A 25070-nucleotide genomic window follows, 5' to 3' on the forward strand; every position below is an offset into this window, starting at 1 on the left:
CATCTAATCAGTTAGTTCTACACATTCTCTGAAAACATTGTGAATACATGCAGTATCAGTGATGACTTTTTAAGGTGGAACTTTTTATTTATAATGCAAATGTCATTTTATCAAAAAGCATTGCATGTCTTGGATGAAGCCCAATGTGGCATGCATAGGATTTCACAAGGCCTTTTTACAACGACATAGGCGCTCAAAAAAAGGTTTTGACATCTCATTAATGTCACTGATGTTTTTCGGACTGGTTATTATTGACGCTTCCTGTTAAGACAGTAGCACTAAGTAATAATTTGGTTTATTAATGCAGATTATTGATCGTGATCCTCTGGGCCCCAAATGAACATGACTTTTCTGTAAAGGAGGTGTGTGATTTATATGTATGATTATGCATCGGCCGTGACGCTGCAAATCACATTTTCTCTTGGATTTTGATGAATAGCATTTGCTTCAGAGGTCTCTCCGTCTTGGTGAGCCTGGTGACCAAAACTCTTCGACTGAGGTTCTGCCCAGAACATTTACCAGCAGGGAAGTCATTAAGGATACATGGAATGCAGCCATTTAAGGACAGATTTTTCCATAAGAAACAGCATTTAATGGGTGACTATGATAGTGTTCCCAACCCGGTCCGTTGGGAGGGAGCAAAAATGTGGACTGACTGTGGGTCCCTGAGGACCGGACTGGGAAACGCTGATCTAAAACCATAACTATCCACACATGCAACTTGCATGTAAAACCAGAGGCAAAACGTGGCAAACACATACATCTACTGAAACAAAAAATTGGAGATATTTTGATGTTTATTTTTTTTTTTTTTTAAAAGCAGGTGCATTCCAATAGTAGAAAAGGCTTATCAGTTCATACAATTAAAACCAGCAGCTAGAAGCAAACCAATTTTACATATGGAAGCAAAACAAAAAGATAAAAATATGGGATATACATGAGAAAATGCTAATCAAATACTGAACAACATGTCAGTTACTGTATAAGAACCTTAGTTTCCCTTTCATAAAACCCAAATTACAAAGATTAAAGCTTTTATTGCACCCAAATCTAGCTACCTCTTGCAACAATTTGCAGAACTGTAATGATTTAACTTCCGTTTAAGACCGTTTACAATGTGTAGTACATCTTTGGCACAGATAATGTGCGTTAAAATAAAACTAAGCTTTGCTTGCCTTCTACTGTAAATGCAGTACACCAGAGCTCAATTCTTTTCTACTGCAGGAAGATTACAAGACCCTCTGACAGATTCTCAAAATAACTTTTTCATGTTCCTATCCTGAGTGTTCAGAAGAACATAACCATGAGGGAAAGCCCTCATTTGGACTATGACCGGCCCTCATTCTCACAGAACACATTTAAAATGAAGCACTAGGGCTACAACCAAACAGAGAATGGACATGCAGTTGTAGCACCAGTGTAATGAGACTGGATCTAAGTAAACAGGATACTGCCAGAGACAAGCAGAGGAGTTTGGAAAAACACCTTGCTCTTCTCAGGCTTTTGACAGCTCAAGGCCGACAAAGTTAATCAGAGTTACATGGAATAAATTTTGCCTCCTCCTTCACCAGCTTACAATTACTAGCTTCCATTCAGTTTATCAACACTGTAGAAGACATAACAGGCAGCACATAGGCCTTGGCTTTGAATCACTGCCCCATTTGTCCAGGCTAAGAATTAAACCAATTAAAAGATTTAACAAGCCAATTTTTATACTCTAGTTTTTTTCTTACCTACATCAAAGAAGCCAGAAATTCACACATTACACGTCTAAGAAATAAAAACTTGACAGTAATATATATGATCCACAAAATCATTCTAGTTTGCTGAAGGGGTTTGCTGCCGGTGTCTCCATGTTTGTAAACACAAAGTATAAAAATGCTGCTACGACCAAAAACACCAAGAACTGGAACCAAAGCGGGATGAATCGTGACTGTTGGGGAACCGTTTGTTTGGTAGAAACATCCCGGGACAGTTTATGGAGGGCCGGCTTTGAGTGCGACACCTGACTGTAGCTCGCAGCTGTCCTGTGGAAGCTGGGTCTGCAAAGAGTCCATATACTGATATCAAAAGGCAAGTTTTCATACAACACCCTGTGCTGACTGAAAAACTGGAACTTCCCAGTGAAAAGGTCAGTCCAGAGCAGTGCGAGCCTCACATGAAGATAAAGCAGACTTACTCTTTTGCATAATCCATGTCAGACTCCCTGGTGAACTCTGGAGTGATGTGGTGCCTCACACTGGAACTGAAAGGAAAAGAAACACAGCTCATGACACTCAGCACATGCGCAGACACAATCACAAAAAAAACTAAAAATATGGAAAAAATATATATATACATTTTATACTAATCACTTCAATACTTCACCCTTGGCGCCTCGTCACACAGCAATTGTACGAATAACTTAGGGCACAATATTATTCATAGTAACATAATGATAAACTTGAGCTAAATCTGTTCAGTCTCAAGCAAAGGAGACTGAGGGGGGACATGATCCAGGTATATAAGATTCTAACAGGTTTGGATGCTGTTCAACCAAATAGTTACTTCAGCATTAGTTTAAATACACGAACTCGTGGCCATAGGTGGAAATTAGCGGGAGAACATTTCAAGATGGATTTAAGAAAGCACTTCTTTACACAGCGCGTAGTCAGAGTATGGAATAGCCTTCCTGATAATGTAGTGCAAGCTGAATCCTTGGGTTCCTTTAAATCAGAGCTAGATAAGATTTTAACGACTCTGAGCTATTAGTTTAGTTCTCCCCAAGCGAGCTTGATGGGCCGAATGGCCTCCTCTCGTTTGTATAGTTCTTATGTTCTTATGATTTAAAAACACCTGCCCTGTGTCTCTTGTTCTTCAGCAGTAGAATCAGCTTAAGAAAGAGACCGTTTTGTCTAATTAAATTATGGTGAGGAGACTGATTACTATGACTTTAAGATCTTGTACTAATGCCAAATGTTTAAAATCAATCTTATGACAAAATGCATTAATTCCCTTCCATAAAAATTGTGGATTAATACTATCAGAACACACTTACCTCTCCCCAAAGCCTTCGCTCCTCAGCTAAATTTGGACAAGAAACAAGCACGTTTAGGGACAATTCAAACACTTTTTTCTCTCTGCATGAAGTGACACACTGGGGATACTTACAGGAGTGCGATAGTGGACGTAAGTCACTTCTTCCTCTGAAATGAATTAATAAACCACATCAACACAAACCAAAACTACTCCATCTCGGCATGTCATAGCTGGCAGACAGCCAATCAAATTAGCTTTCTCTTTACTGTAACATCATTAGAGACACGGGGAGGTCTAATCTGATTATCTAATGGGGATATAGAGCAAAATTTCATCATACAGCCGTTGGGAAAGGCGTCATGTTAGTCAGGGTGTCTCAGCTGTTTGGTGCGCGAGTGCCTCCTAGGGGCATTTTAGAGTATTACAAAGCACATACCAGGGCTGCAACGGTACGCAAAATTCATGGTTCGGTACTAACCTCGGTTTTGGGTTCACAGTTGGGTACAATTTCAGTACATCATGGAAAACAGTGTTTGTTTTTAAATTATTTATCATTAAAACGGCAAAGATAAGTAGGAAAAGCTGTAAACCAAAGGCAATGCATCTGTCGATATGTCTGAATAAAAGAGACGTTTTTTTTGCACATTGCAAAAATATATACAATTAATTTAAAAACATCTAAAATATCATAATCGTAATGAACTAAATCCTGGCTAAATCCCGTGCTCTCTACTACCAAGTATGGTAGCGTATCAGTAGCGATAAACACCCCATAGCTGTAACGGATTTTTTAGCTCAGTCTGAATTTCCTGGCAAAAGTGGGGAGACTAGCTTTCAGAGGCTGTTTCTGTCTTGCTCAGATCATACACACACTCGGATGATGTGGTCTCAAATGAGTTCTCACTGAATGTGTTTCCAGCAACATATCCGAGTTCAGTATAACAGAGCCGACAGGCTCTTGATGTTTTCAGCCACTTTCTCCCCGGTGTTGATGTCTTTTATTGGGAGACCAAAATGTTTCCAAACTGCCAAATGTGACTGAATGCAACCAGAATTCACCAAGTCACTGCCACAACTAGCATAATATTTTCCATATTGAACATATACTCCACCAGTGTCAATAAATGTATTCATTCGTTTTATAGTGAGTACCGAATCAAAAATGATGTACTGGACGATGTAGTAGAAGTAGGACTGTACCATTACAGCCGTAGCCCATGTGAGACCAACACACCAGTATGAGTCAGGAAGAGCTTGGCAAAATGATCAAATAATTTAATTTCCACTGTAATCAGTAAGACATGGCAAGATCTGAAGGGGCACTTGGGACAGACTTACGCTCCTCTCTGTAGTAAGTCTTGTCAGAAGGCGGCTTTTCTCTGGAGCCCTTTGCCATGGCTTCCTTTAGTTTCTTCTCATAAAGTGTTCGTGTGGTGCCTGGGTAACAGAGACATGTTACTGTTTACTTAGGTCACAGTACAGATGTCACAATCCAGACACCTCCACCAACATCTCATTCTTTAGAATCGAACAATAAGAACATTCCAAAATACGAGTTCTGCTACATTTGTTGCCTTTGAAATCTGAAACACTGCAGCACATACTGACACAGACGTGATAAAGACAAAGGCTGGAATTAATAATCATCTGCTGACCTTCCTAGGCCAGTCAACCACATAGCATTTTTAATGAACTAGTTTTAATCACAAAACATAGAATGTTGACTTTTGAAGAGTTCAGTTTGACTTTCTACCTTGCATTCTGTAATTACACAACTAGCAGCGTAAATCTAGTAACACTATATCATCTATACTACGGACTAAAGGATTCTACCACAAACAGCAAGGTCAAGTATATTTATTTATATACTTATATTTAGCAAAAAATCTGAAATATATATAATTTAATTGTTAATATAATATAATCTTTTGCAGTGCCTTAGTTGGGTTTTCCTCGTAACTAGGGATAATTTTAAAAATCAATATTTTATTCAGGTACTGGCAGGGAAAAACTGAAAATTTGTGCAAGTTAGATTTAAGAAGTCTGAATGTTTAAATCTGATACCAAATAAAGGACACACAAAAATTTCAAGTCGTTATCTTTAACGGTTTTTGAGACTTTCATTTGCAGGACGGGTTTCCGCCATTGATTATGGTATTTTGCTACAGATCTCCAAAAAAAAAATTCAAGCATTTTTGGTGCCAGTTAAGCGGACTTTTTTGAAGGCTTGTATGAGAAAACTGAAGGTGAATATCACCGCTTTTCTAAATGAAGAATGCTGAAAAATGGCCGCATTGTAATGGATAATTTCAGTGAAGTTTTTGAAAGAAATAACAAGGCATAGCTTGGGAAAAAAAAAAGAAATATCATTTATTTCCATGAAATATAATCATGGAATCTGAAGCATTTTGGTTTGGTTTTTACACTTTACTCTAGTCAATGCATTTACCGGCCCTTATTTTAGTAGGTATTTCAGTAAATATTTTAATGGCATTCAGCTTCATTTTAGCCCAGTATTTTATTACGTGACAGGAAACATAACTAAAATGTTGGAAGTGTATACAGAAAAGAATAATAATTCATAAACTCAAATGATTAGTACATTAAACCCGTCTCATAAACAGATCCCAACAACCTGAAAAGGCTCCATCCAACACGAAATTTTGCTGATATGGATTTTATCTCTACACAGTCATGAGAACAGAGTCACCCTACAGTCCCTTTAATTATTTATTTATCTGCTTGTTTATATAGATTTTCAAGAGAGGCTAGAGAATATGAAAATGACTATATGTGACCCGAATGTCACTCAACAACAGAAGCATTGCGTCCTAAGACAACAGCAGTGTAAAACACTGTGAAGATTAGCAATCAATAGATTTAGAAATAGTAAAAACCGCCTGGAACCAGTTTAGGATGAGTAATGAATAAGTACTTTACCATTTTAACTAATCTCACATCAGAACACAGAATAATGCTTTATTTGAGAGAAAAATGGTTCTAGTAATATAAACTTTAAAAAGTACTTTTGTTATAGTATGTTTCACCATACAAACATACCAACAACGGGGCCGTGTTTGATGCCATAATCATCCAGCAGCTGACTGATTTCCCGGTCAGACTTGGAGCTCAGCGTGGACATGGGTGCAAATGGAAGTACCCAACAGTAGATGCACACACCGGTTGTGGGGGGACAGTGAAGATTCTAAGGGTCAAAAAATGAATGACAAAGAAGTTTAACAAAGAAACCTCTAACACTGGGAGAACCCAGATTATGGGATCCATGATGGAAGGAGGCAAGGAGTTTACAGGAAGAGACTGATACACAACTGGGAGATGGACAGAACCGTAGACAGGAGAGGGAGAGAGACAGAGACATGAACAGGGGTAGGAGAGAGACACGGGGAAAGGAAGGTAAAAAGAGAGGGAGACCGGAGATGAAAATTAGAGAGAAAAAGGACATGGACCGAGAGAGAGACGGAGTCACAGGGGGGAGGGGACAAGAAGTGGAGACAGGACATGGGATGAAACGAGAGAGGGGACTAGGGAGGAAGAGGCAGGGACACGAGAGGGAATGAGGGAGGGCACGCGAGGGAACAGACAGAGAAACGGAGGGGGGAGGTGGGGGTAGGCGACCTCGGCGGCAGGAGAGAGGGAGAGCAGACGAGAGCGGAAAGGATCCGGACCGCCGAAGTTGCGTTTCGGAGAGTAAAGACCTTCAGCAGGAGAAAAGGGTCTCGACTGTTGAGTACGGGTTCATTTGTAAATAAAAGAAAACATCAGAAGAGCACAGAAAGAAGACGCACGACTGTGTGTACCCGAGTGTATCTGTGTTCGTGTGTATTATTTGTATATGTTTTTTTAAATGAATACTCACACTCCGTTCGTAGTCTGGGTACACTTTCCGTAGCAGGGCCTCTCCTCCCTCCGCCTACCTCGTCATGTGTCACATGACCACATTCGGCATCTACGCGCACTGACTTCAGATCAGTTCTTAACATCGGCCCATACTGTAAATCGGGACGCAAACCGGTCCAGGACAGTAATCGGCGAACAAGGAGCAGCTCGGCATTTACAGACTAACTGCCTGTAGGTGGCGCGCTGATACCGCTGTTCGGGATTCAGTCAACGCATAGTGATTGCTTGTCTTGAATCCTCGTTGAGATTCACTGACTACTCCTGAACAATAAAGTTTAGCAATTGAAATTTATTTTACTTGTTCAGAAGGAATCGTAACAGTAATTCTTATTTTTGTTTTTAAGTGTGCATTTCACAATTGCATCGCTCAAACTATTAGTGTCCTGCTAAAAGAGTCATGTCAAGCTAATACGTGGAATTAGTGTGCAGTTTTCTCAGTAATACAAACGAATGGAGTTTCATGTGTCACACCTATAGGACAGGACACGAGTTACCGCTTTGTCTCCACAGCCTATGTGAGGTGTGGGTGACTCATCGGAACAGGGCGTTGGTCGCTGATGTATTTCAGTTTGAGTGAAGCGTGGCTTTGGGAACCGTATGCGATACATATGCGGTGCAGAGAGCAACTTATGTTCAGCACTTTTCTCACTTTTGACGGTCTAGATCCCCGATTATACAATTTCACAGCTTGAGATCTTCAGAATAGACGTACTGCAGTCAATGGAGTCCCCTCTAAATATTTTTGTCCAGTAATTAGTGCTACTCTGCATGTTTTGTGACCTTTTATAATTGATACTTTAGTGATCCCCGTGGAGAAATTCTCTTTTCTTACTTGGCGCTTCACTTCGGCTTCTCAAGGAAGACCGGCATCAGAGCTAAAATACTCAGGCCTATAGTCCCCAAGTGATCTAACAGTCCTCATGACAGGCACAGAAGCACAGCCCCAATGCACCACACGCTGCCCCCTTTTGTGTCTGCACCAACTATCATGCTTGAGGTTAGTGAACGCCCATTTTTGAAAGTACCGACGCGGCAAAGAATTTGATGAATTAAATATAGCGGATGTCCATAAAATCAGGAAACAAGTTGGACAATAATGCAGTGCAATATCGATGTCGATACTTGTGACTTGTCATACAGACTCCAAATTCATACGTGAAAACACAAAGCTCATACAGTTGAGGCCAAAATTATTAGCCCCCCTGGAATCATGGAACATTTTCTTAAACTTCTTCCCAAAGTTTGCAACATTGATGAAACTTGATATAATCAAACATCCACCAGTGCTATTTACTAGCTTTTGATACATTTTGTAATATAAAATGTATTTTTAGTCTTTCTTTATATCAAATATAGTAAAAAATGGGGTGGTCAAAAATATTAGCCCCATGTTAATGTTTGCTTTCAAAACACACCTACACTAATTAACCAATCAGCTTTGAAACCACACCTGTGCAATAAATTGGCTTCCTAACAACACCTGCAGTCAATTGGCTTCCTAACAACACCTGCAGGCTCCCTGTGCCTCAGGCTGCAAAACAGCCCCACAGCATGATGTTCCCACCACCATGTTTAACTGTGGCAACTGTGTTCCTAGGGTTGAAGGCCTGTCCCTTTCTTCGCCAAACATAAGCAACATCCATGTGCCCAAACAGTTCCAGTTTAGTCTCATCAGACCAAAGCACAGACTTCCAAAAATCTTTACATTTCAAATGTTCACGGGCAAACCTCAGTCGGGCTGTGATGTGCCGCTCTGAGTAAAGGGGTTCTTCTGGGACGATGGCCGTGAAGCCCACCACAGTGAAGAGCCCTCACAACTGTGTTCCTTCAAACATCAACTCCAGAAGAGGCCAGGTCAGCAACAATCATCTTGGCAGATGTCCGGGGTTCTTTGCTGACATCTCTGACTATTTTTCTCTCCAGAGTTCTTCAAATCTTGCGCTTACGGCCACGGCCAGGTTTGTTTCTAACAGAATTTGTCTCCTTGTACTTGGCAATGATGCAACGTACAGCAGTTCTAGACACTGTGAATCGCTTGGAAATGGCAGTGTAGCCTTGCCCCTTATGAGCCTCTACTATCTTCTTTCTGAGCTCCAGACTGATTTCCTTTGTCTTTGGCATGGTCAGTAACAGTAGTCCCTCATGTGTTCAAGAGCCCTGTTCCTTGGGAGTCTTTATGCTGATTGAGTGTTGTTAGGATGCCAATTGACTGCAGGTGTTAGGAAGCCAATTTATTGCACAGGTGTGGTTTCAAAGCTGATTGGTTAATTAGTGTAGGTGTGTTTTGAAAGCAAACATTAACATGGGGCTAATATTTTTGACCACCCCATTTTTTACTATATTTGATATAAAGCAAGACTAAAAATACATTTTATATTACAAAATGTATCAAAGGCTAGTAAATAGCACTGGTGGATGTTTGATTATGTCAAGTTTCATCAATGTTGCAAACTTTGGGAAGAAGTTTAAGAAAATGTTCCATGATTCCAGGGGGGCTAATAATTTTGGCCTCAACTGTATTTTGGGCACAATCTGAATATTAGAAATACTGAAAACAAGATCAATTGATTAACTTAAAATCACAATGAACCAGAAAACCCAGCCAACACATTCTGGAGGACTGCCATTTATATGGTCGAAACAGACGTGATGGCACTTGCCTGGAAATTAAACCTGCAAAACTTCACCAGAAATTACTTGAGCTACTGAAGATTAGGAGATTACAAAAACCAGCTGATCCAACGTTTTCAAATGTAAATGTATCGAACAGAGATTAGTCATCTTGTTCAACTAGCCCTTATGCACAAAAAGCCTTGAGAACAAGTGGCTGCAAAAGGATGAGAATGTGATGGCAAAAAAAAAAAAAAAAAAAAATGGGAGTTCCTCTCCAAGTACAGAATCAAGGACGACAAGCAGTACAACATTTAAACTTTATTGAATATCAAAATACTGTAACGTTTAAAAGCCTCAAACCTTCTTCCCCAGCAGAAACACTGATTATACAATGACAGGAGAGGGGGTTGCATAGTCAAAAGCTGCAGAGCTTGGATTTTTGGTCAGTTAGGGGGGGAACCTCCAACTTCAGTTTATACTTAATCATGCTAAGGTCCATCAGTCATAGGTTCATATTGGACATGGGTACAATTCACATGAAACATTTCAGAAATGCCACTGAAAATGAGGAAAGACAACCCACTAGGACACCCATTTTAGAACCAAACCAAAGTTTAGCTTTATTGATATGCTGCAGACATGTTGCGCTTTGAACAAAATCCTCTTTGAAAGTGGGCTACTAAAGTCTCACCACATTGGACAGACAACTCCCGTCTACACAGCCGCACAGAGCAAGGTTCTAAAACCGACAAAATCTATAACTAGAAACCTAGTGCTATTGGCCTGAAGTCTTAACACTAACTACATTCCCCAGAATGCAAATCAGTTTGTAAAAGCGGGCTTGTCCGACAGCAGGAAAAGGTGATTTATGGAAAAGGAAGCATGTCAGGGTTGTGTGAAAAGCAGTGAAACAATTCAGTGTTTGGCATGTCACTGGACACAGGAAGAGATCAAGGGGGAGAGGTGTATGGGGTTTACACAGAGAGATGATAGGGGCTTCCAGGAATGTGCTCATCTCCCCATTTAACCACTAGGATATATTCGCCCTTTTCCTTAAGTTGGTAGGTGACACTGTAGAGGCGGTTGCCCAAATGCTTGACCAGGATCTCCTCACAAGGTACCTTTGGACCATCTACTCCCACCAGCAGCATGTTCCTTCCTAAAGATGGACAACCAACAGTTCAAGTGAAAATAAAAGCAATTCATACATAAACAAGTAGGATCATTTCTTTGGGACTCTGAATGGCACTTGCTTATTGTATTAGCACATTTTCAAGGTACTCAGTATTTATTGCACTGCCTGCTGTTGTACAACTTCTGAAAGTTAACTTGTATTAGAATCCAGATTAACCACAGTAGGTCAGCTGAATCAGATTTCAGGTCACTGTATGGAACCGTTTATTCTTGAAAATCAGCTTGTCTGCACTAGAGAAGTATGCAGAAACTGTAGAACAAAAAAAACTGGACTGACTCAAGCCTGGCACCCTTGAGGAGTAAGATAGCACTTAAGTTTGTGCTACTCTACCTGCTTTGCTGCAGTCCACGGAGAAGCTGTTTTTCTGGCCGACATAGGCTTTGGTCAGACCTGGGCCTTTTGCTACTACACGGGAAGCGTCAGATGAAGCCCAGGCTGGTGCCCCCTGCTGACTGGAAGAGAAACTACGAGACACTGGATCTACCAGCACAGAGGAAGTCTCGTGCAAGCTATGGCTGTTGATCAACCGTGAACCTGGAAAGTTGAACACAAAATTCTGGGTCACTGCAAGCGAGTCAAAACCAGAGAATTAAAAAGTTAAACTAGTAAAACATTAGTCTTGTTCCCCAGAAACAGTGAAACGTACTACTGACCATTGAAGAATATCCAACATTTAGGCTTGTAGGTCATTGCAAGAGTTACTCAAATGTTCTTACCAGTAATCTTAGCTTTGAAAGGGCTGCCCACGATGTGGTAGGGTCCTCCATACTTGATGGAGATCAGGTAGTTCCCAGGGGCTAAAGGCGTGTAGGTAACTTTGTAGCCATCAGCACACTCCTGGCAGTCCATCTTCACCTTTGAGGGGCCATCAATGGTGACTGCCAGAGCTCCAGGGCCTGCAGAGCTTGTGTTCACAATGAATTCACACGGAGATCCTGAAAAAGATGGCTAAAATTAGACTGCATTAAGGGGGGCAATGGCACAATTTGGTCAGCAATAAAACCTTGCGAACAAACACTTGCCAGTTACGCCTCCTTCCAGTCCAGCGCCATAGGCAGATACCATGCCTGGGTCACCAGCCTGACCAGTCTCTCCCACACGGATCTTGAAGGGGCTGCCAGGGATGTGGGAGCCATTGAACTTCACGTCAATCAGGTACAGTCCATTTTCCCGTGGAATGAAGCGTACTGCATACTTGTCTAGGACAGGAAAGCAAAGGAAGCCATTAGCGTGTCTAGGAATTTTACCCTGAATGCATGCCAAAGTCCTACAACATGGTCCTTTCCCAGTTACCTTCATCTATTTCAGTGACACAGCATTCCTCCAGTGCGCCAGATGGGCTGTGCACCTTGGCATCAATGACACCCTTGGCACCATTCAGACTCACTGCAAAGGAGGCTGGCTGGTTCACCTTTAGTCCAGACTCCTGCAGAAAACAATAGTCGACATATGGAGTGGTGCTCCCAGCCCCCATTTTTTGGGGTCAGGATGTGTTACTGGACAGGCAGTCACCTTGATCTGGATGTTTTACATCCAGTGTTCACTCCGTGCAGATTTGGCTCATGGGAGGAGTTTCACATGAAAATGTTCCGAGGGCAGAAGATGGTTGGTTCAGAGATCATTTGTCTTGGTCCCACTTCCTCTAGCCGCTTTTACCCATCCCCTCTACAATCTGATTAGTTCTCTGAACCAATCATTTTCGTTCTACTGTCAGAACACTTGTGCAAGTAAAACTCCCGAGCACAGAGCTTTGGAACCATCATGGAAATCCAAGCTAAGTAGTTCATAGCTTTTCTGCCGTCGTACCCCGTATTGTACATGTTTGTCAATTTTGACCCAAATTCCAGTCCACTACTCAAATTCAGAGATCTGATTACCCCTGGTAAAATGTTGAAGTACTATATACGTCCTCACTATTATACCCAAGACTAAAGCAAAGAATGTTGCTGCAAATTGTACAGCAACAAAAATCAAGCTCCCGATCAAGGAAATAACAGGATAATCACATTTCATAAAAAACAGCAGAGTCCAAAGTTACCTTAAGGCAGCTAAAAGGGTTAAAGAGAGGCTTCTGATAGACAGGATGGGAAGAGACCTTAACAGTTTTAGAAGTGTAATAAAAGCACAAGGTAGTGCCATACACAACACTTACACTAAAGGAACAAACCAGCACCAAGAGAAAGCCTCCGATTATCTTTAACCCTTTAGCCCACCCTTTTCCACCTGATCGTCTGACTGCTGGGAGCCTTTAGGACGAGGCCCGAGAAACACACACAGTCCTTCAGTATCCCAGAGCTTCCTTAACCACCCATCAAAAGAGCAGCAGCAGGTTGCCATGCATCCCAATATCCCACGACTACTACAGCTTTAGATTTCAGACCTGCAAGACACCCTGGTTCAGCTACTCTGTAAATCTGTTTCAGCACCTGTAGGCTGAGGGTAAATCTAAAGCAAGGAACTAGAACAAAACAATTCAGTCTCCAAGCACAACATTCAGGTTCTCTATAGTACTTAGCCATATCCCTTCTATTCATATGGCTAATGCTTACCACTTTAGCCATTAATATACCTATAATGTACTTCATTTCCAATTGGCTTTATAATGCTGGGCTCCCTGCAGCTGCTGAGTTGTGGGTGGTATTTGTTCCTCTGGAGTGGACATGTGTCTGTCTTTCTCGATGCCTCACCTGAAGACTGGCAACAGTTAAGCGCCGAGCATCATCTGATGGGGAAGCCACAGGAACCACAAAAGGGCTGTCTGGGATGTGTTCATCATTGAACCTGATCGACACCTCGTAATCACCTGTCAGGATACAGAACAGATTTCAGCAAAACAAACACATTCGTCACAAGTCTAACTGAAAATTCAGTGGCATCCTTACCCGGTTCTTGGACAATGTAAGAGACCCCACTGGATCCATCTTTGCGGTCCTCAAAAGCGATCTCAGCTTTACTGGGACCCTCCACTGCAATAGACAGCCCCCCAGCTCCTGCCTCACGAGTCCAGATGCTGAACTCCGCTATGGATTTAAGAGGGAAAGCAAAGACACGTCAGGACACTGATGAGCTCACTACCAGGACATTTACATTTCAGCCGGTTCCCCTCAATACCTGGAACTCCAGCTTCAGCTCTCTCCAGCCCAGGTCCACCTGCTCTGACCTTGTGGGCTCCACCCTCCCCCAGAGGGCCTACTGTGAACTGGAAGGGGCTCCCAGGAACATGCTGACCCTTGTATTTCACACTGACCGTGTGCACACCCATCTCACTGGGCACAAAGCGGATGCAGTACGTGTTGTTCTCGCCTTCCATGATGTCGGCTTTGTGGACCTTGCCAGAGGGGCTTGTTACCTGGGCAGTCATGTCTGCAATGCCACTCTCTAAGGGTGAAAAGTAAAAACAGGGGTGTCGTTATTTGCCAGGACCATTATGAGAAACCAGAGTACTTTAAGTGGCCTCTTACCAATATACGAACATCTGGGCTATAGAACATTTGATGCTTATAACTTGACAACTAATCCAAACTATACAACTGATGCTCATATCAAACTGTTCCTTAAAACTAAGATCAAGCAGGCACGCGGATTTGTAGCTGGATGAGTGAGAGAAGGGGGTTTTGTAGCTGGATTTCGTTACCTGGTAGCTTGAGATTGAGGTCACACTGGCTGCCCACATTGGCCACTGATGCCGCTTTCCTACGCCGGGTGATGCTCTCCTTCATCCTGCCCTCACCAGTCACCTTGACGGTAAACGCACTGCCTGCAGTGCAGAAAAACCATTACATCTTAGAGATGTTGAAGAAACATGTTATTGTGCGTTTAATGCTAGTGAAACGGTATATTATACCTGGCACATGCTGATCGGCAAATTTGATGTTGATAATGTAGTTTCCTGGTTCAGTGGGGCAGTAGGTGACCTTGCATGTACCATCCTCCTGATCCTCTGTGTTTATGTCTACTTTGCTGGGGCCTTCAATTGAAAGGCTGAGTCCTCCATAACCTGGGGATGCCGCATGTGACGGAGATGAGCGTTAGCTCTCCGTTATTCAATTTCATCCTACTCTTTAGTTACAGCCATCCAGCTCACCTGCTTCTCTGGTGTCTATAATGAACTCTGCAGGCTCAAAAGTACGGGCCTCAGTCAGGCCTTGTCCAGACACTCTGACACGGCTAGCATCACCAATCTCAGACTGGTTAATCATCACTGGGATGGGACTGTTGGGGATGTGGCGGCCATTCTTCTTGATGTTGACAAGGTGCTCGCCAATCTCCTTGGGGACAAAGGAGATTCCTAGAGAGACAAAGTTCAGAGTCTGTGGATCCCAGAAGACTGGGTTGGGAAACATTTCCCTAATAGCTACTGCCCTGCAATGGAAGCAGCACAAAGTATTTTTCATACATTCCACAAGTGTTTAAGAGCTAAATCACCTCAGAACGGCACAAAATGACAGGCTCATCTGTGAATCTGGAGGTATTCAGCATGTCCCCAGTCCATGACTCACCAACATGCCCATTGCGCAGCATCTTGAGCAAGCAAGGCTCCTCGCGGCCAGAAGGGGTGGTCAAGGAGGCAGTCAGTTGGCTCAGGTCCAGCTCCCCAATGTCCAGAGGGATGTCGGCTGCAGAGCCCACTTTGAGGTGGGACATCCGCATGGAGTCATCACCTTATGGGGGAAAAAGGTTAGGGACGCAGAACATATTGTGGTTAAGGGCTATTTAGCAGGCAGGTCTTGCTCAAAACTCAAAATGGTGAAATCTTAACTGTCAAAATACCAGGGATTTAAATCAGTATCGGAGGTACAGCAGAGTCAGGGTTGGGGGGGGGGGGGGGGGGTGTCCCGATAAAACTAATGCATAGAGTGGCTTAATGTTGTACTTGACTTTTGAACCATAAAAATCTAAAGTAAAAAATTGAATGCATAAAAATGGCTTATCACTACAAATCATTCATAATTTCCCAGTGAAAATGCATTAAAACGTTATTCAGACAACTGACCTATTATTACAGTTTACTTTGCATTTACTAAATAATTTTGGGACAGGGGGTGGCATGGTGGTACAGTGGTTAGCACTGATGCCTCACATCTCTGGGACCCAGGTTCGAGTCTCCGCCTGGGTCACATGTGTGTGGAGTTTGCATGTTCTCCCCATGTCGTCGTGGGGTTTCCTCCAGGTACTCCGGTTTCCCCCCACAGTCCAAAAACATGCTGAGGCTAATTGGACTTGCCAAATTGCCTGTAGGTGTGCATGTGTGAGTGAATGGTGTGCGAGTGTGCCCTGCGATGGGCTGGCCCCCCATCCTGGGTTGTTCCTTGCCTCATGCCCATTGATTCCGGGATAGGCTCCGGACCCCCCGCGACCCAGTAGGATAAGCGGTTTGGAAAAATGGATGGTTGGATTTTGGGACACTAAGGGAAGCAGAGCTGCACCCTGGCAAAGTGCGATTTGACCAGAAGGGGGAGCTGGGCACAGGCTTCGTCTATTTAAACCTTGCTTACTACTTTCCCTGGCTTGGATTTTTAAACATTTTGAATATTAAGAAAAAAAACTAGCCACTTTCACATGCTGAATACTGACCTGTGATCTTTGCAACAAAGGGGCTGCCCGGGATGTGGGTGTCATTATATTTGACCAAGATGTTGTAGTCGCCAGGAAGCACAGGAAGGTAGGACACTGTACAGGTGCCATCTTGATTGTCAGTGCAACTGATGTCAGCTTTTGAGGGCCCTTCAATTGCCAGGGACAGTCCACCTTGTTGGGAAATGAGGCGAGTTTATTCCAACAGAATGGAGTATTCGTTTCATACAGGTCACGATATGGGGTCTATTTGGTGCTGCATGATATCACATCGTGATGTGGATTTTCTGTGAGTAATAGTGATACAAAAAAAGATCACTTGAAAAAACTACAGCCAAAACAAAATCTACCAATAGTGATTGACAAAACAAGTTGAGGCAACTTGCATCAATGCCACCAACACAAAGTAGTAGACAAATGCGGTGGATACTGCATAAGCGCATGTCAAGATGACGATACCGAAATGACACTGCAGCCCCAATTCAGTTAGAAACTCGTGCTCTAAATGGTGGGAAGCTGTGCGATAACTTGCCAAAAAACCTGCCGCAAAATGAACAAACTCCATGTTTTACCTTCTCCTGCATCCTTGGTGTTGACAGTGAAGACCGCTGGCTTGTTCACCATGCCGTGAATCAGTCCTGGGCCGTAGGCAGTCACATGACCGCTATTGACATAATCGACATAGAACTGCAGAGGGCTTCCTGAATGGAGTAAGAGGTTCCATTTAAAACAGCGAGAAACCCTAACCCGTCAAATGGATTGTATTCCCTATGCATGTCACTCAATTTCATTAGTAGATGTCCTGTCCAACTGGAAACAGTACTCCTTCAGATTATCACATGATGTTCAACATAAACCAACATTAATCTTGCATAGCTAAAACCCCCCCCTTGCAAAAACTTAATGGGGAAAGTGCAGAGAAATTAAGTTTCAGGACCATGCTTTTGGCTCACCTGGAATATGGATTCCATCGTACTTTATGTCCATCTCATGTAGACCAGCCTCAGTTGGAGCATACTTGACAGTCACTGTGCCATCTTTGTTGTCTGTGATGACCGGCTTTGCTACCTTGCCTGAGGGCATGCGCACGTCGCCTGTGGAGAACATGTACATCTACATAATTTCTACACTTCAGACCGCTACAACTTGCCACCAGTAGGTATTCACTTGTTTTTCCAGTTGGCACTTAAATCTTTGTCAAAACAAAAATAGTTCCTCATTGGGCGCCTTTACCTGTGATCTCTCCCTTTTGGATGGTGAATGGAATCACCAAATCAAACGGCCGCAGAGCAGCTACATCAAGCCCATTCATGCCAATGGGTCTGTCAGTTGCCTGAAATAAAAAGGATCAAGAGATCACTGTCAAGGGGGAAGGACAATCTTAAGAGTAGCCAACTAATAAATATACATCTTACAATTCAGACAAGAGTCAAAAAAAGCTGGACATTGACAAAGGCTTGCAGATATGATTGCTGAAAAGTGACACTTAATAAAATAAAACTGCCAAAAAAGGAGAAAAGCAAAAAAGGATGGGGCTTTCACTTCCAGCTGGTCACCATATGCAGCTGAAAGCAAAAGCAGACAAATGAGTGGATGACTGCAGGACAGACAGACCCAACGCGACACCTGACAAAACAAGGATGGACTGTGACAGGACAACGTGGCAGAAAGTGAAGGAGCACTGGTCTAAAAATTCAGCCATTTGGTTAATGACAGAATGCTATGAGCTCATTGTACAGAAAATGAAAAAACTCATTTAAAATCTGTTAAGTGAACACTGATTAAGAGAAGGAACACAGATCAAAATCACAAGTGATCTCCAAAGAGAAGGGTGATCTTAAACCTGCAGATAGAATGACTCAGGACATAAAGCAGGACAACGTGCCAGTGAAACAAATATTCAAGTACCCAGGTTTGACCCATATTGGGTGTGTAGGCATACTGAGGGAGCTGGCTCTGCTGTAGGAGCTGTTCAGTGGGTACTCCATCCAGGGCCTGGGGAACAAGACAAGAAAGGGAGGAAAGGGATTGGGAGTGCCTAAGTGGCATCTTTATGCTCCAATCCAAAAAAACCTACTGGACAACGATCCTTCTGCAAGCTGTTGGAAAAATGAAGTATGGATAAAAACATGCCCTGTCAGACATGGCATTTCATATGGACCTTTGCTACGTGACGTCTTACAGCTCACTGGTAAAGAGTAGAATGAAATGTGCCATACTTACAGTGACCTGGAAGGGGCTGTTGGGTATCTGCTCCCCTCCAAAACGCACACAGATGACATACTTCCCAGGCTGAGGGGCTGTGTAGAAGATGTCAAAAGTTCCATCTGCATTCTCCACCACGTCCACATCCACTTCTCCACCGTCCGGTGTGCACACCGTACAGGTCACCTTGCCCTTTCCAGCTGCTTTAGCATCCACCGTGATGACCGTTTGTTCACCGATCTGGATTGTGGGGCCCACTCCTGCACCTGGGGTTTGCAGACAGGCAGAATCTTAGACAAACCGATCTTTTGTTTGACAGTGGTACATGTACATAGTATCCAAGAGCTTCATTGTCACCCTGTAACCAAACATGCATCCAAAACAGAAGCAAAAAATGCCCATTGAAAATAGGGGGAGGGGACATTGAAGAGTAAACCACTCAAACCTGTGAAATAGACAAAAGCTTTAACGGCAAAGATTAGACAAGTTAGTAGAGCAAGTATACAGTACTTCAGGATACTCCAATCCCATTGGTTACTCTAGTTTGCACTTGAGGTTAATTAATACAGCAAACCCATTCACCAAGTTTAAACTACCATACTGGCATTCCAACTATGTTGGCAGGACTAGTTAGTCAGTCAGTATGACAGCCCCTAATGACAGCCATCAATTAGCAGAAAGACCAAGTAGAAGGGGATGCACTCCCATGCTTTCAAGTCCTGGATGACCAAGAGCGTTTTGGGCAAATCCTAATTTTTCCCCAGTTCATTTATGTTAACCGTTAAGTCGTTTTAGGATGAGGTCTACCTCTTGGAAATGTTGCAACTAACAAGTGCGAATAAAAAGGAATCTGATGGTATTTCACCCAAAATTCATTGAGGTAGGAACTAAGCTACATTGCAGCAGGCAGGTTGACCAACAGGCCAGAAGTCAGCATTTCATGCAAAAAGGGGAACGCTACAGCGCTTACCTAACCCATGGCCTCCAATGGAGACTGAAGGTGAGAAGCAGAGAGCAAAATAAACAAAAACATCAACGACAAAATGTGCTCCAAGGATGCTGGAATGGAAGTGACGTGAACGTGAGCAGTGCTGCGGTATAGACGGGTGTCTGCGTGGAGTGTAGAAGCATGAAGTATCCTTCAGAGCAAGACTAACATTCAGAAATAACCTGGGATCAAGCTGTACCCATCAACTCAATGAACATTCAGGTACCACACCCAAGTATTCAGTTCTCTGACATGCACTGGTTAACTGTGCTTCAAAAGGTGACTAACATACAATTAAAAGTTAATTGGACTGAAACCCTAATGAATTAATTTCAGAATAGTCTGATATGTGACAAATATGAACACAGAAGGCAGCACAATGAACTTGTATGATTTTGTACAAAATCCTTTTAACGATCGACTACAACATCAACTCGTGTCCCTTCCCAGAGCCATTCAACGAGCCAGTTTATGCACACAGCTTTGAAATGACCCGTGGTACTCCTCTCACTACCAGATATTGGTTAGGTGTAACCCACCCGCACTGGTCTGCGATATTTACCTGTAACTGTGCACTTGCTGGCGTCTCCAGTGGGAAGGGCACGGATGCGGTATGGGGAATAGGGAATCTCATCCCCTCCATACTTTATCAGTATAGTGTAGCGGCCAGTCATATCTGGGACATAAGACACTAAGTACGTCCCATCCTGGTTGTCTCTGATGTTGGCTTTCTTTGGTTTTCCCTCTGGGTCCTGGACAAAGAACATTTCCATAGTCAAAGTATTGAATACAACTTAAAATTAACGGATTTAAAAAAACACAACCAATCTTGGACACAAGCGTTCTAAACCAGTGTTCCCAATCCGATCTTTGAGGACCCAGTTGGTCCACGTTTTTGCTTCCTCAGCTCCGTGCCAGACAGTTTGCATTTCTGCTCACAAAAAATATGGACTGGCTGTGGGTCCCTGAGGACCACACTAGGAAACACTGGTCTAAAACAGTCATGAAGATCACATTATGAATCAAGGCAGGAGACATGTCCCAACCACCCAACCCTTCATACCGTGATCTGCACAGCCAGCAGTCCTTCTCCTGCATCCTTTGCATCAATAGTGAACTCCACAGGCAGGCTAGCTGGCACACCAGTTGTGTTGAGACCGGGACCACTGGCACGCACCTTGCTGGCATCGTGTGTTGGCAGAACCTTCAGCTTGAAAGGACTGAGGGAGAGGGTGATGTCAACTTCAGCGTTAAACTAGTCAAACCACTAAATAAATCTAAGTTTAGTTACTGAACAGCTGGATTAAACAAGATGGGCAAGTGGACACAGCAGTCCTGTGTGCTGCAAAAGGGGAAAACCCACACACCTGCGTGGAATCTCTTCATCAGCATACAGAACATTGATTGAATAAGGACCCTCTCTGGTTGGGACATAGCTGACTGAGTGAGTCTGGTCACCATTATCAACCACTTCCACTGGCTCAACAACTCCTGGGGATACAACACCACCATCAGCAGGATACCAGCAAACCACTTTCTCCGCAGCACACTAAAGGCTGGATGTATCCCTTCGTCATGTGACGGACTTGTTGAGACCTTACCCTTGGGTCCCTGGACCCGAACTTGCAGAGGAGCGACTCCAGCTTTGCTGGCATCAACAGTGAAAACCTGGGGGATGTTGGCCCTGACGTTGGTTCCCAAACCTTGGCCCAGGCACTTTACCTTTGTGGCATCCACAGTGTCATGCACAGGTACAGTAAAGGGACTTCCTGCAAAATGCAGAAGAAAAAAAACCTGACTATCAAGTCATCTTGCTTTAGCAACTGAAGCACAACTAGAACAAGTTAAAAACCTTCTACCCATTGGACAGGAGCCTCACCTGAAACTGGCTTTCCCCCATAAGTGACATTGAGGTTGTAGGTTCCAGGCTCATACGGGATGTACTCCACAGAGCAGCTACCATCCTTGTTGTCTGAGCAGGACATGTTTGCCTCGGAGGGACCCTCCATTGCCAACCCCAGGCCACCAGTACCTGCACCACTGAAACACAGCACAAGAGTATAACATACCAGCCCTGCTATAAACATAATGAACTCGTGCACGCGCTTCACTTCTCCATACCGGGTCTCCACAGTGAACTTATTGGGCTTGTTGGTGATTCCAGCTTGCAGGCCTGGACCATGCACACTGACACGGGCTGGGTCGCAGCCTTCAGTCACTGGGACACGGAACGGGCTGTTGGGCACAGCAGCTCCATCGTACAACACCTCCACGCCATGAACACCTGCGGAGACAAGGTGCTTTCCTATAAAACTATCCAAAATGCATTCCAACAAAATTTAACCCAAAAGGCAATTATCTTGAAACCTTACCCTCCTCATATGGTGTGTATTCAACCTGATAAGTTCCATCACCGAGGTCCTGGATGAGGGCGTCTGTGCGGTTGCCAGAGGGGTTGTTTATGCAGGTTTTAATATGGTTGCCACCAGATTTGGTTAGGGCACGGGCATCCACTGTGAAATCTGTCGTGGCTTCACGATACACTCCTTAGAGAAATTAGATGACATTTACAGAAAGCAGTAGTACTTGCATGTAGACAGATGCTACTCATCCTGCATAGGATGATAAAACCACACACTACCGGTAAAAACAAAAAGGTACCTTTGCCTTCCACTCCAGGTCCAAAGACTTTGACTCCACTGGGGTCTACAGCAGGTTCCACCTTGAGCCTGGCAGGGAAGTTTGGCACATCTTGCCCACCGTAGCGGATGGTGAGTGTGTACACACCGGGGTAGAGGGGAATGTAGGTGATTGTGTAGGTGCCGTCACCGTTGTCCTGGATGTGCACCTCTGCTTCAGTACCATTGTCAGATATGATCTCAATGGTAAGATCAGCAGGACCAGCATTAGTACAGTCCACCACGAACTTCCCTGGTTCCCCAACCTTGGCATGCTCAAGACCAGGACCGGAGCACAGCACCTATAAAGGAAGGAGTTTATACAGTAGGAAGTACATTAAAAACAGCTGACTGGATTCATCTGAGGAACAGTGGAAACGTGTGTCGCACACACACACTGGCCTGAAACATTCCAGTTGCATATCAAAGTCTGACGCTATGCTTACCTTGGATGGGTCACTAGGTGCCACTGCTTCCAAAGGAAATGGGCTACCGGGGATGGGGATGCCATCATAGGTTAGATCCAGCGCATAGTGGCCTTGCTCTCGAGGGATGAAGCGAACCTGACTGGTCTCGGGACTTAGACCTGGTTCCACCTTGCTGGGCACAGCCTTGCCAGCAGGCCCAATCACAGAGGCTGCCACTTTCCCCTGTCCTCCTGCCCCTTTGGTCTTCACAGTGACGTCTTGGTCTTTACCCACCATGATCTCTGCCAAAAGACAATGAGGGATTAGTTTGATGAATAGAAGGATACCTGAAATATTTAACAAGCCTTCAGAAATACAAATAGTCACTTACTGTCACCCACACCTGACACCTTGATCTTGCTGACATCCAGAGAGGGTGCCACTGCCACCGAGAATGGGCATTTGGGGATGACATCGCCACCATAGGTCACATTAATGCCCATGTTCCCCTACAGGACAAACGTGCAGATTTTACATGCGACTCAAACATGGAGATACCCCTCATAGTTGTACTACATGCGAGAAGCAAGTCTGGCCCAATGTTACTTACCTGCTGCACAGGTGTGTACTTCACAGTGTACGTGTTGTCATGGTTGTTGACAATATCAAAGTCACGAACAGCTTCTGCCTTCGTAGGCCCAACGAACTGTGCATCAAGCTTAGCCTTCCCGGCTGCCTTGGTGTTTACAGTGAAGTAGGTGGGTTTGTTGAGCTCCACACCTAACAAAAGGGGAGAGAAGTTTAGATTTAGTTTAGATTAAAAACAGTTGGACTTGACTCAGGGAATTCTTTGGAATCATGTATAACCAAGAGACCATAACGTACTTCATTTATTTTAAAAAGAGCATGACAATCAAAACCATCTCCATTATCAAAAACCATCTCAAACCCGACCACACAGCTCACTACTCAAGTGCCTCACCGCTCCTGCTGAGACCGGGTCCCTCAGCCTTGACCTTGCTGGCATCATGAGATGGATCCACCTTGATTCTGATGGGTGTCATTGGAATGGTCTGAAAAGTGAACAAATGAATGCATGAATGAATGAATGAACCCACCCTTTCAGACCCCCACAACTTTAGCTATGACATTCCCTACCTGATCAGCAAACAGAACCATGATTGTGTAACTTCCAGCACCGGGTGGTGTGTATTTTACAGTGAACGTATCATTGTCATTCCTGATGATGTCAAACTCGATGTCTGCCTCTGCTGGGCCCACCACTCCTGGGGCACACTTGATCCCAATGCTGATGTCTCCTGCATACAGAACCACGTTGTTGAACTGCTTATTGCCTTGAAAATTAACCCCCACCCCCCCCCGAGAAGGAAACCTAAAACAATAACTTGGACAGATTGTTGATTAAACTGCCAAGCTAAGCAAAAGCAACTGACATTCTGCAGGGTTCGTTTGTGGAATATTTATGCCCAGAACATACCTTGACCAGCTTCTGTACAGTCCACAGTGAAATAGGTTGGATCAAAAGCCTTCAAGCCAGTCTTTGCCACCCCAGGACCAGATACCTTCACTTTGTTAGGGTGACATCCTGCACCAACGTTCATCTGTACAAAACCACAAGTCATATATACACACACACACAACAAAACCACTCATTTGCATATTATACATTTGAAGTACCATATGCACAGTTGAGGCACATGTGAAACAAACCCTGAAAGGACTTTCTGGGATGTTGACACTTCCCCAGGAAACCATGACCGTATGTTTGACAGGCCTGCGGGGAGTGTACGAGCAGCTGTAGGTCCCGTTGCTGTTATCCTTCACTTGGACAGGTACTTGCTGGCCTTCTCCATCCTAAAGTTGAGGAAAATAAAATCCATCTGATGAACCATCTTGTTTGCGTTTGATCAGTAATCGTATAGCAGACGTGACTTACCTGTGCCTGAATCTTCAGTGGTGCTTTACCCCCCAGCTTAGCATCCACAGTGAACTCTGCAGGCTGTCCCACAGCCAAACCACTGCTCTGGAGCCCAGGACCATACGCCTTCACCTAACACATGAAACCAAAGTCCGAATGTCAACAGCATTTTTCATTATGATTGTGTAATGCTACATGGGCCTGTACTCCTGTCACACACACGCTACAGCGTGACATTAACAAAAAAAAACAAAAAAACAAAAAAAAAAAAAGTTAGTACCTTGTCCGGGTAAAAGTCTTTCCCAGGTGCAGGAAAAATCTCAGCCATGAAAGGACTATGCTGGATGTCCTCATTGCTGCACAGCACGTGCACAGCATATTCCCCAGCCTCCATTGGCCAGTACCGGACATCACATGATCCATCACCCTTATCATCACACTCGATCTTTGCTTGAGAGGGACCTTCCACAGAGAAGCCTTGGAGAGAGGTACATTGGTTTGAGTGCTCTGTGTGCCTTAAAATATGCAAGTAGTG

The 25070-nt window shown here is 43.8% G+C and overlaps 2 protein-coding genes across 4 annotated transcripts in view; both read right to left on the reverse strand.

Annotated features, from left to right (window-relative positions):
- Positions 1-779: 779 nt before the first annotated feature.
- Positions 780-7000, reverse strand: emd (emerin). The gene is made up of 7 exons (XM_049023130.1): positions 6896-7000; positions 6079-6223; positions 4357-4455; positions 3151-3185; positions 3038-3063; positions 2180-2245; positions 780-2042 (listed from the first exon to the last, which is right to left on the reverse strand). Exons 2-7 carry the CDS (start codon positions 6158-6160, stop codon positions 1814-1816), a joined length of 537 nt encoding a protein of 178 aa, XP_048879087.1. The 5' UTR covers positions 6161-6223; positions 6896-7000; the 3' UTR covers positions 780-1813.
- Positions 7001-9852: 2852 nt separating this feature from the next.
- Positions 9853-25070, reverse strand: part of flna (filamin A, alpha (actin binding protein 280)) — a 32574-nt gene continuing 17356 nt past the window's right edge. For 2 of the 3 annotated variants that reach the window (XM_049023072.1, XM_049023073.1), the window contains exons 13-48: positions 24816-25012; positions 24554-24667; positions 24328-24471; positions 24095-24218; positions 23755-23915; positions 23579-23669; positions 23207-23376; positions 22988-23105; positions 22636-22898; positions 22173-22491; positions 21884-22057; positions 21633-21795; positions 21391-21551; positions 21113-21280; positions 20879-21002; positions 20575-20731; positions 20074-20263; positions 19494-19517; positions 18542-18789; positions 18227-18313; positions 17552-17651; positions 17272-17412; positions 16891-17019; positions 16319-16492; positions 15244-15405; positions 14829-15032; positions 14589-14741; positions 14379-14501; positions 13856-14122; positions 13627-13764; positions 13432-13547; positions 12038-12170; positions 11767-11943; positions 11461-11679; positions 11075-11278; positions 9853-10708 (exon numbers count right to left, since the gene is read on the reverse strand). In XM_049023072.1, coding sequence (XP_048879029.1) covers positions 10524-10708; positions 11075-11278; positions 11461-11679; positions 11767-11943; positions 12038-12170; positions 13432-13547; positions 13627-13764; positions 13856-14122; positions 14379-14501; positions 14589-14741; positions 14829-15032; positions 15244-15405; positions 16319-16492; positions 16891-17019; positions 17272-17412; positions 17552-17651; positions 18227-18313; positions 18542-18789; positions 19494-19517; positions 20074-20263; positions 20575-20731; positions 20879-21002; positions 21113-21280; positions 21391-21551; positions 21633-21795; positions 21884-22057; positions 22173-22491; positions 22636-22898; positions 22988-23105; positions 23207-23376; positions 23579-23669; positions 23755-23915; positions 24095-24218; positions 24328-24471; positions 24554-24667; positions 24816-25012 — 5822 coding nt within the window. In that variant the 3' untranslated portion in view covers positions 9853-10523. The remainder of the gene's footprint in view (positions 10709-11074; positions 11279-11460; positions 11680-11766; positions 11944-12037; positions 12171-13431; positions 13548-13626; positions 13765-13855; positions 14123-14378; positions 14502-14588; positions 14742-14828; positions 15033-15243; positions 15406-16318; positions 16493-16890; positions 17020-17271; positions 17413-17551; positions 17652-18226; positions 18314-18541; positions 18790-19493; positions 19518-20073; positions 20264-20574; positions 20732-20878; positions 21003-21112; positions 21281-21390; positions 21552-21632; positions 21796-21883; positions 22058-22172; positions 22492-22635; positions 22899-22987; positions 23106-23206; positions 23377-23578; positions 23670-23754; positions 23916-24094; positions 24219-24327; positions 24472-24553; positions 24668-24815; positions 25013-25070) is intronic. The other variant, XM_049023074.1, reaches the window with a different exon arrangement.

Source organism: Brienomyrus brachyistius, chromosome 8 (genome assembly GCF_023856365.1).
Source record: "Brienomyrus brachyistius isolate T26 chromosome 8, BBRACH_0.4, whole genome shotgun sequence".
NCBI classification, from domain to species: Eukaryota; Metazoa; Chordata; class Actinopteri; order Osteoglossiformes; family Mormyridae; genus Brienomyrus; species Brienomyrus brachyistius.

Excerpts from the sequence above, each read along its gene's own strand:
- emd (XM_049023130.1), bottom strand. The coding sequence starts at position 6,160 with ATGTCCACGCTGAGCTCCAAGTCTGACCGGGAAATCAGTCAGCTGCTG. Across the intron at positions 3,186-4,356 it reads GACTTACTACAGAGAGGAGC|AGGAAGAAGTGACTTACGTC; the intron begins GTAAGTCTGTCC and ends AATTCATTTCAG. Across the intron at positions 3,064-3,150 it reads ACGTCCACTATCGCACTCCT|CTGAGGAGCGAAGGCTTTGG; the intron begins GTAAGTATCCCC and ends GTCCAAATTTAG.